The sequence below is a fragment of the Maylandia zebra genome, linkage group LG13 (assembly GCF_041146795.1).
Source record: "Maylandia zebra isolate NMK-2024a linkage group LG13, Mzebra_GT3a, whole genome shotgun sequence".
NCBI classification, from domain to species: Eukaryota; Metazoa; Chordata; class Actinopteri; order Cichliformes; family Cichlidae; genus Maylandia; species Maylandia zebra.
In genome coordinates, this window is record NC_135179.1 from 21366657 (window position 1) to 21376396 (window position 9740).

General features: G+C 42.9%; 2 protein-coding genes across 8 annotated transcripts; one reads left to right on the forward strand and one right to left on the reverse strand.

Annotated features, from left to right (window-relative positions):
* Positions 1-234: 234 nt before the first annotated feature.
* On the forward strand, positions 235-3412 carry gpr75 (G protein-coupled receptor 75). 6 transcript variants are annotated; one of them, XM_076891757.1, is made up of 4 exons: positions 236-640; positions 733-816; positions 937-1055; positions 1156-3412. In XM_076891757.1, the coding sequence occupies exon 4, from the start codon at positions 1249-1251 to the stop codon at positions 2890-2892; it is 1644 nt and encodes a 547-aa protein (XP_076747872.1). In that variant the 5' UTR covers positions 236-640; positions 733-816; positions 937-1055; positions 1156-1248; the 3' UTR covers positions 2893-3412. The 6 variants fall into 6 exon arrangements, with proteins under 6 accessions (XP_076747870.1, XP_076747871.1, XP_076747872.1 ...); XM_023153078.3 differs by having other exon boundaries at positions 736-816; XM_004556013.6 differs by lacking the exon at positions 733-816 and having other exon boundaries at positions 236-691.
* An 828-nt stretch (positions 3413-4240) lies between these two features.
* erlec1 (endoplasmic reticulum lectin 1) lies at positions 4241-9535 on the reverse strand. Of its 2 annotated transcripts, none has more exons than XM_004556018.4 (14): positions 9227-9535; positions 8975-9079; positions 7882-7962; positions 7655-7732; positions 7502-7562; positions 7351-7394; positions 7033-7256; positions 6314-6455; positions 6076-6237; positions 5931-5990; positions 5667-5791; positions 5495-5572; positions 5287-5362; positions 4241-4848 (listed from the first exon to the last, which is right to left on the reverse strand). In XM_004556018.4, the coding sequence occupies exons 1-14, from the start codon at positions 9365-9367 to the stop codon at positions 4777-4779; spliced, it is 1449 nt and encodes a 482-aa protein (XP_004556075.1). In that variant the 5' UTR covers positions 9368-9535; the 3' UTR covers positions 4241-4776. The 2 variants fall into 2 exon arrangements, with proteins under 2 accessions (XP_004556075.1, XP_004556074.1); XM_004556017.6 differs by having other exon boundaries at positions 7502-7565.
* Positions 9536-9740: the final 205 nt, after the last annotated feature.

Below are 9740 nucleotides of genomic sequence, written 5' to 3' on the forward strand. Positions count from 1 at the left end.
CTTTACAGAGGGGTTTGTGGCCCTGCTTGAAGTATTGTCCGTGAAAAGCGGGAAAAATAATAATTAATGCTCATATTTTTATTTGTCATATTGATCATGCTGAATGACACCTTTAAAAATTATATACATTTTTGTAATAAATTTTAAAAATTTAAACAGTTTTTGTTGAAATCAGTCTAAATAGATACAAGATAAATAGTAGTTAATAGTTATTTATATGTGTATAATTTTTTTGTTTTTTCACGTCCTTGGCAGAGACTGTTTAAATAGGGAGGCGCCATTTTTCGCATAAACTATAATACGTTACCATGGTGAAAGCAAAAATAAAATAAAATAAATTGCTGCGGTAATATATTTGACGTGTCGGATAATGGCGCTTCTGTCAAATTTCAAATGTTTGAAATAAATCCCGCAAATTCTCCTTTCTAACTCCGCCAGCTGATTCCCAGTGAGGGAAGCGTTTCTATGGACGGACTACTTGAATGCAGTGGTTATGCTCATGCCCGGATACGTAGACGGTGACTTCATACTCATTTTTCAGTGCACGTCCAGTGGCCGTCGCTTCTCTATTTGAATGGATTTATCGTAAAGAAAAGAAACAAGCTGCCATCTACGTGTTCGCGCTGATTTACACAGACATGTAAGGAAACGTGAAGATTATCGATTCTTTCCGACGGACTGTTGCGTTAAGGTGAGCTGCTAAAATACATTTTTCCTTCTTTGTTTCCGAAGCAGCGGTGCGTTCACTATCGCACTGCCTTAAAAATGATGAAGATGGGCTGTATGAAATAATGAGGATCGCACGATCTAGTACAGGTAGTGTGCTATATTTTCTAAGCAATAGTGAATCCTGGATTGTGCAGCCCGTTAAAGCCTTAAAACCAACATTCGTTTTGATATTCAGAGATTTTTCTTTCTTTCTTTTTTATTAAGCAGACGCTGCTGTGTGTGTGAGAGAGAGAGAGTTAAAGGGGGATGATGGGGAGGTAAGGTAATTGGCCAAATGCAGTGGTGCATAGCCTATTATACCCGTGTCTAACGTTTCTGATCAAATTGTAAGTTATCCATCCATTTCTCCTCATTATCATTATAACTGTATTGAAGACCAGCCCATAGAGCTGATTGTATTTATATTCTTTGTCGTTTTCTACCAAGGTGGCAGCAATGGTGGAAGCATGTGCTCCTTCCTCTTAGAGGAATAATACTGAAATTGATGAATGTGGAGTCGCTCTAAATCATCAGAGTACAATGAACACCACTCTTACACCCTCGGACCTGGTGGATGTGCCAAGACTGCAGACCTTCAATGGCACCCTGGGTAACCAGACCCCCTCGGGCTGGGCCGTGATCCACACTGCTACCTTGACTTTTTGTTCCCTCCTCCTCATCTTTATCTTCTTCCTGGGCTCTTATGGGAATCTTGTGGTGTTCCTGTCTTTTTTCGACCCGGCGTTTCGCAAGTTCCGCACCAACTTTGACTTCATGATCCTCAACCTGTCCTTCTGTGACTTGTTCATTTGTTGCGTGACCGCTCCCATGTTTGCGCTGGTGCTCTTCCTGGATGCAGGCGGAGGGGATGGCGTGTCAAAGAGTTTCTGCTTCGCCTTCCACTTGACCAGTTCGGGTTTCATCATCATGTCCCTGGAGACGGTGGCTGTCATTGCTTTGCACAGACTCCGCATGGTTTTGGGACAGCAGCCCAACCGCACTGCTTCCTTCCCCTGCACGCTGGCCCTGACCGCCTTGCTGTGGACATCCAGCTTCACATTGGCTGCTCTCCTCACCATGCGTGCATATCCACGCAAAGATGGACCCTGCTTGCCCCACTTTGGCCTGGGGAGTGGGCAGGCCAGGGTTGTGTTGTACGTCTACCTGGCAGTTTTTGCCTTTTGTGTTGCTGTGGTGTCTGTGTCGTATCTGATGATTGCTCAGACCCTGAGGAAGAACGCACAAGTAAGGAAATGCCCAGTCATCACTGTAGATGCCACCTGCCCTCCACCCCCACCACCTCTCATTGCAGCAGGCTTTGAAAGCATGCAGTGTGCCGTTCAAGGCCCCTCTCTGTACCGTAACCAGACTTACAACAAACTGCAGAATGTACAAACGCACGCCTATACCAACAGGACAAACCAGCCGGTGGTTCCAGGGGCCGCCCAAGGAGCCACCTGCTGTCAGCTGGTCTCCACAGTCAACTTAGCCACAGCCAAAGACTCCAAGGCAGTTGTCACCTGTGTAGTTATAGTATTCTCTGTGTTACTCTGTTGTCTGCCGATGGGAGTTTCACTGGCACAGGATGTTTTGTCACCAGAAAGCAGCTTTGCACATTACCAGTTCGAACTGTGTGGCTTTGTGCTCATTTTTCTCAAATCAGGCATCAATCCATTTGTGTACTCGCGCAACAGTGCAGGCCTCCGCCGCCGCGTACTGTGCTGCATTCAGTGGGCCGCACTTGGATTTCTGTGCTGCAAGCAAAAGACACGCCTGCACGCAATGGGGAAGGGGAGCCTGGAAGTCAATCGCAATAAATCCTCCCATCACGAGACCAACTCGGCCTACGTGCTGTCACCTAAGCCACAGAAGAGGCTGGTAGACCAGGCTTGTGGACCCAGTCATTCCCGGGATTGCGCTGGCAGTCCCAGGGCGACAGGTACACGCAAACCTCGCCTCCCCAGCACCTCTACACCCATCAACACCCGGATTGAGCCGTACTACAGTATATACAACAGCAGTCCCTCAGCAGGGCCCAGCTCCCCCACCAGCCTACAGCCTATCAGCTCTCAGACATTTGCCTTTGCCAAGTCCTATGTAGCCATGCACTACCACACTCACCAAGATGCTCTGCAGGACTTTGAAAGCACCTCAGTGCACCAGATTCCCGTGCCCTCGGTATAGTCAAAGAACAGAAAGCTTTGGACAATCTCTCCATGACGTTAAATCCAATGTGAATCAAAGGAGGAACGTGTAAACAGGCTATTTTTATGTCTTTGGACTCAGTATTAACATTTTGTTCTCTCCTACAGTAGAAAGATGTTGCGATTTTTGTGACTGCAGAAATGACAAGAACCAGAATTACAGTATAAACTTTGCCTTTGAAACTGAAATGAGAAACAGATTTAGAATAAAAGTTTATGTTCCAGCAAGTTATTTATTGATATTGAATTGATTTATTGAGGTTTTCACTGAACCCAAAGTCACCAGTTGCTAGTTTCAATCCCAGTTCCTCTCTGGCTGGAGATAGGAGTGAAACCAGCTTCTTCAGCATCAGGCCACTATGAAACCCCATACGGCTGTCAGTGGTACGTGGTTGCACCTGGATAGACTCTCTTCTCAAGAGGAAAAAAAAAGAGTCTGAGCCTCATACATTTAAAAAAAAAAAAAACAACCCCACAATAAATAACTGGCAAGTACAAATGTAATGTCTGTGAGATCTACACCTGTTACTGTGCTGTTACTACACATACACATAGCATCAGCGCCCTCTGGCGGCCGAATAAATAAAACACTAAATTCTACACTTAACTTACTTGATCAGGGGTGTCAAACCTCAGGCCCAGGGCCTGGAATCAGCGTGCTAAAGACTCCAATCCAGCCCCACTGGACAGATTTGAAAAAATGTAGAGAAAGGCACAAGTTTTGGGGCTTTTAGCTGTTTTTTCACAAGTTTAACAGCTTCATTTTTACTGATTTAAAAATCTCCCATATAACCACTCAAGCTACACCAAACAAATTCGGTTATTAAAAAATAAATGACAGAAAACTTCCTGCGGTTTTCATTATCTACTATAAAAATGTGTTATACACAGGATACATTGCGTATCAATTGGTCAGATGGATGCATTTCTTCTGTAGTTGAACACATTTATGCACAAGCCATTCAATTACTACAGTAGAATTTCTTTATCAAGTAGAAAAAACTGACACTTTCTGTTGAAGTTGCACTTTATTTTTATATTTAGATACCTTGAGGATTAAATGTGGTCTTGAAATGGTCCAACCCACTTAAAATCAAAGCGGGCAGTTTGAGTTAGATATCCCTGAACTACATATTTCCCTAATGTCTTAAATCTACTCTTTTCTGTGGTAATGGAAAACTAAAATAAGGTTTCATGTTTTGATTTTTTTAATTTTTTGCTGTAAATGCATTGGTTTTTATTCCAGAGATACAGCAGTAGTCAGATCCCAGTGTGCATCTTCATAAAACCACAAAACGAACCTTTTAAATGAACCTGCACACACTCTGTACATCCTACAACCTTACACTCACTTTTATTGTTATTCCACAGAAATCTCTAATGCATAAGTTACACTCACACAGCACACAGTCTCCCTGCTGTGAAGCATTTTCAGATGTTTTTCATATCTACAAGTACAAAAGTGCCACAGTCAAGCAGCTAATCAATCCATATCTCTCACTCACACACTCACACACACACACCAAAACCACTTTGAATATTGTTAATTCCCCTGATGATTCGTCACTCCTTTTCTTGCAATCAATCATCACAAAGTGAAGCATAGATATGAAGTTCAAGCAATAACTCCACTGCCTGAATTTGATTTAAGTTAGAGTCGGGCTGATGTAGCGTCACCCATCGCACAGGTCATGGGAGTGTGGGCGGGGCCTGTTCTCCCTGGGCTACATGAGGTCCAGCCTCAGGATTGAGTTTATTCTCAGTTTTGGCTTGTAGCGCAGTCTTAAGGGCATCTTGCTTACTAAGTGTCCTCGTTCTTTATGTCCTCCGTGCACCGCTGCTGTTCCAGTAAAACTCCGCCAGTTTAACTGGAGAGTGACAGAAGCCCATAGTCATCAGCAGTGTCAAGAATCCTGCATATGACCGGTGACTCAACCTACAGGAAAAAAAAAGTCATCTTCAATATGGTGCCTTTCATTTAGGATGATATGCCTGCACAATGCCAGTATAGTTAGATAATTAAATCAGTGTTTAGATCAGTGTCATTTCCTTTGTCAAATCTACAGGAAGTACTGCAAATATTTGCAAATATCTAGGCATGTTTATAATAATTCCTAATTAAACCAAAAGTTATATATTTTAACTTGTCACAGAGAAAAGGCATGAAGGGAACAAAATAACACCAAGATTGGCTCATGTATATCAAATTTATCCATGCAGTTAAACAATCTGCAGTTTCTTCTTTATATTTATCCCTAAAACTGATATAAATGTGTTTTACAAAGGACTAAACCTTCACATAAGATTCATAATGTTACTAAGCAAATTCTACTGTTTTCTTTTTTTGCCACTCAGGAGTGAAACATAAACTTACCCCAAGGACATACTGACAAGTCTGAGGCTCCAGCATATAGACAGTGACAGCATGGGGAGACTCAGACTCCTTACATCTGACAGCGAGAAGAGAAATGATATGAGTGAATCAAAATGGGAAACACTGACAACTTAGTCTTACTCATCCGTGGACTCAGGCTGATGTGCTCCACTCTTCATCCCCTAGTTCTAGGTAACTGTTCACTCACTTGAGCTTGACGATGACCTGTCTGGGCTTCCCTGTCAGGTCACACACATCACCGTGGCCATAGAAGTGGGAAACCAACCTATTGTGGAGTAAAGGGGAAAAGAAAAAGTAGTGGGTGGATATTTTTGTATCCCGTTTACAGCGATTAGTGTTCAAAAATCTGAAAGGCCTACTTGACTTTCTGCACTCCGTCCTCTCTGAGCTGGAGGGATCGGGCGACGTTCTTCTTGGCCCAGTCGAGGTGTTCATCTGCATTCCAGTTCCCCACCACTACAATGTTCTTCCCTTGCTCTTTATCCTACAACACAAAGAAAAGATAATCTGGCTGATACAGAAAATACTCTCGCTTACTGCTTTATAGCCAGCGTACAATCTAAAAAGGTACTAGAAGTGCATTTGATTATTTACTTTTTCCAAGTTTGAATTCACTCGCTTACCTCATGGTACTGATGGACGTGCCTTCCGTAACAGAATTCATATTTCCACCATCCTACACCCTGAAACGCACATGTTAAGATGATTAGTGTTCCCTGAGCAGGTTACGTATCAGTGCTCAGCTTCCAACACATAAATGCGCCTCACCCCGTGCAGACAGTACGAGCCACTCAGGAACTCCTTAATTAGCTGTTCGTCTGTCAAGCGAGAGATGTGCGTGGTACCAACAGTGACCTGAGACTGCCCTCCGACGGTCATGGGTTTGTGGGTGGAGGTGAAGGCTTCTTCTCTCACTGCTGACGTCTCCTCCTATGATATACCACAAATGTAAATAAGCCACGTTTCGTGTGCTCAGGTGATCACCGTTTATCTTTGCACGTCTTACCTCTCTGGGCTCAGATGTGGCACCGAAAGGTGGTTTAAGCTGCTCCTCTTGTTCTTTGTCCAACTGGGCGAGCCGCTGAGGCCGCAGAGGGGAGCCCGCCAGAGCCTGGCAGAAGATGGCGTTCACCGGGGAGGATTTGAACCTGCGAACAAGTGACGTGAGCAGGTGAATTTTATAGTATTTAATGGGAAATATATGAAAAATAAAAAGTCTCAGTTTGAGTTTTTCCTTTAAAATGTTGTCTTTATACAACTTTCAGTTAAATATAAGGTTAAAATGATCTGCAAATCATTGCAGTCTGCTTTAAAAGACAAGCGACACCTTACTGTTTTACAGCAGCCAAAAACAGGCTTTAACTAAACAGCTCAGTGCCCCCATAGTTAACACATTCACCTAAACTGCTAAACATCTGCAGTTAAAGACCGAGAGGAGAAACAAATCCTGGGGGACGTTGCATCAAAACAGCATCTGTTGCAAGAATTTTGCATGATATTTAAAACATGCGGATCCATCAGCAGCCAAATAAAAGGCTATAACAAAACAGCTCTTCTTTTGTTTTGTGTGCCATTAAAGCATTTTTCTATTTGCTGGTGCTTTCTTAATTTGCAGCGAGTTTGACCTCTCAGGGCCACCGTCTAAATATAATAAGACAAACTAACAAACAAACTAAATACAGGTGTCGCACTCTATTAAAGTGTAACCATCTTAACAGATCTTACCTGTATTTTGGGTGTGCACAAAGCAGAGGCGTCAGCACCACCACCTCATATTCGCAGGTGGTGACCTCAGCGACAGACAAGATCTCGTGCTTGGCCTCCGGATGGCAGACGTACAGCACGGCTGTGGAACGAGGCTGGTCCTGTTTCAGCAAACACGGAGTCCCGTTTCCCATCGCCACTGAGTAGTAGGGAGTCAGCTGACCTTCAATGTTCTTAGTGGGCACCTGACGTTAGAAAAAGGGGAAGGCAACAGGAAAGATATGTGAGACTGAAAAACTAGACTGGCAGATTTGCTTGGTTACTCAGTAGAATACTTGCTTTGGTTTCGGACGGTTTGACGCCGTCTGTCTTCTCAGCTTGATCTGAAAAAAAAGAAAAAAAAAAGAAAGGCCAAATATGATTAACGTTCAATTTAAAAAAAAAAAAAAAAAAAAAGCAGTGTAAGATATACATATATATAGAAACTTACCTGTCTCTGTTGATTGGCTCTTTTGAGCCATATTTCCCAAGAAGTACTCTTGTACACTGATCTTCTGTGGAAACATGCAAGCTTAGCGAACCGTAACGAGTGCACATTTTCCATTCCAGTCTAAAAATATTTCAAATAACTCAAAGCACTGACCTGAGAAGTCTCCTTCTCTTCATGGTACTGCCTTACATGTTTTCCATGGCATACTTCGTACGTCCAGTACGACTCAATCTACATTGGTATAAATATATGCTCAGCAATACACTCAAACAACATGATTTTTGTCATGCTCTGCTACTATAGTGTGACTGTGACTTTAAACTGCATGCAGTTTCAGTCTCTGTGTGGAGGAATATGAGATGAAAAAGGAAAAGTCTCACCCTGTAGGAGCAGCTGCTTCGTTTGAATAGCGACTCGAGCAGTTCACCTGGACTGGGCCCGCCGTACTCCTTTTCATCATCCTGCAGCACCAAACAAATGCAACAAGAGTGATGAGAGACAAGAGATAACACATGCTTTTTTTTAACTCTAGGAAAGGAGGGAAACTGAAACCTTTATTAACGGCTTATTTAGCATTTTGTAACTGATGTTTTAGCATACCCTCCTATTAGGTTGTATTGGTCTTCATTCAAGGCAGAATTACAGACACAAATATTTCAGCAACCTTTTATCGCTTAACACAGCTCTATAGTGCTTCTTCTATGAGGGTTGCTGTGTCACGGCACAGTTACATAGTCTCTGGTTTCGAATATAAAAAGATAAAACAGTCAGTGCTTTCCACATAAACCCTTAGAATCAGATGGTTTTTTGGCACAATGCTTTTAGTATGTTTAATGAAACCACGCAAAATTTTGTCTTCACACCATGAAGATTTTCTGCGTCACAGGCTCTCAAGATACAAAGGGGTCGGTGGACAAGCTGCACTTTTTATTGCCTTTTTTCCCCCCTTCAAGATTTTTTGAGCCCTTATTATTGAGTAAGTACCACAGTGAGTTCTTTTCGTTCAGCACAAACTTTCCCATAGGCAGCAGTGAGAATCGGTAACACAGGATATGTCACAGTTTTTGTCGTTTGCACCAACGTGACAACAATGACGCAGAGTAACAGGAGCAAGCTCTCGCACCTCGGATGTTTTGCCTGTTTTATGATAATTTACTACAGATAAATATAAAAAAAATCTATTAGCAAACAATGCTGTTCACATGTTGTATGTAACAGTTTGGACATATCACATTGATCAAACAACTTCAGGTCCTGAAGAATTCTGTGGAATGACTCACACTTTTTAACGCAACTGTATCACAATTTATCTTTTTTCCTCACATCTGCAGGCAGGTTATAATCACCTGTGCAGAAACAACACAAAATTGCTCCGTGCCTAGCTCTGCTAGTGCAAACTAGTTCAGTGGCAAGCTCTCATAACTCTTTAGATAAACAGCTGTGCCATTCCCAGAAAGTGTTAGGAGTGCTCACCTCCTCTCCAGCCGTCAGTGAAGGGAGGAGACATTTGTACTTCTCCTTCTCTGTTGTGGTCAAGATGACAAAGTCTTCCTCACTGTAAAGTGCACCTGAAGTTGGCTGCGGGCGGGAGATAAACATCTGTTACTTCAACTCAGGTCTTGTGTGACAGAAAGAGAAAGAAGTCTAAAACAAAGTGACATTTACGTCTCCCGATCCCGTTAGGGCAGATTCGTTTCTTTAGTGACACTAAAAGAGGAGACATACCAGCGTAAATTCAGCGCCAGGCCAGGTGATTTTGAAAGGGATTTCGTCTGTGAATGAGGGATAGCCTCCTCTGTTGGCTGAAACGCCGCTGCAGACCTCCAGCAGCCCCCCGACTAACGCCAACAGCAGCACAGCCATCATCTCTCCTTCCCCGGCTGCTGAGCTCCTACAGCCCGCTCTTCATGTACGGAGAAAATGGATTAAAAGCTGCTACAAAGGTTGAGGAAGTCTATTTAACAGACCTAAGATATAACACGACTGTGAAAGACGGATGTCAATACGGTTAAAAAAAATACACAGGAAGTAAACTGCCACGTCGTGTTCCGGCTGCGCTTTGGGGTGAAAAAGAAGCAGCGCCACCTGGCTGCGATACTTGGCATGGGCACACAGCTAGATCCAAATGACAGCAGAGATGTTCATTTCTCTTTCTTATTCAACAGCGAGTAGCACTTTATAATATAGAGCAACAATCCAACAGTTTATTATTATTATTATTATTATTATTGATATTTTA

Coding starts and splice junctions, on each gene's coding strand:
- gpr75 (XM_076891755.1), top strand. CDS start 1,249: ATGAACACCACTCTTACACCCTCGGACCTGGTGGATGTGCCAAGACTG.
- erlec1 (XM_004556017.6), bottom strand. CDS start 9,367: ATGATGGCTGTGCTGCTGTTGGCGTTAGTCGGGGGGCTGCTGGAGGTC. Junction 7,395..7,501: donor GAGCCAATCAACAGAGACAG/GTAAGTTTCTAT, acceptor CTTTTTTTTCAG/ATCAAGCTGAGAAGACAGAC. Junction 5,991..6,075: donor GCTCGTACTGTCTGCACGGG/GTGAGGCGCATT, acceptor TGTGCGTTTCAG/GGTGTAGGATGGTGGAAATA.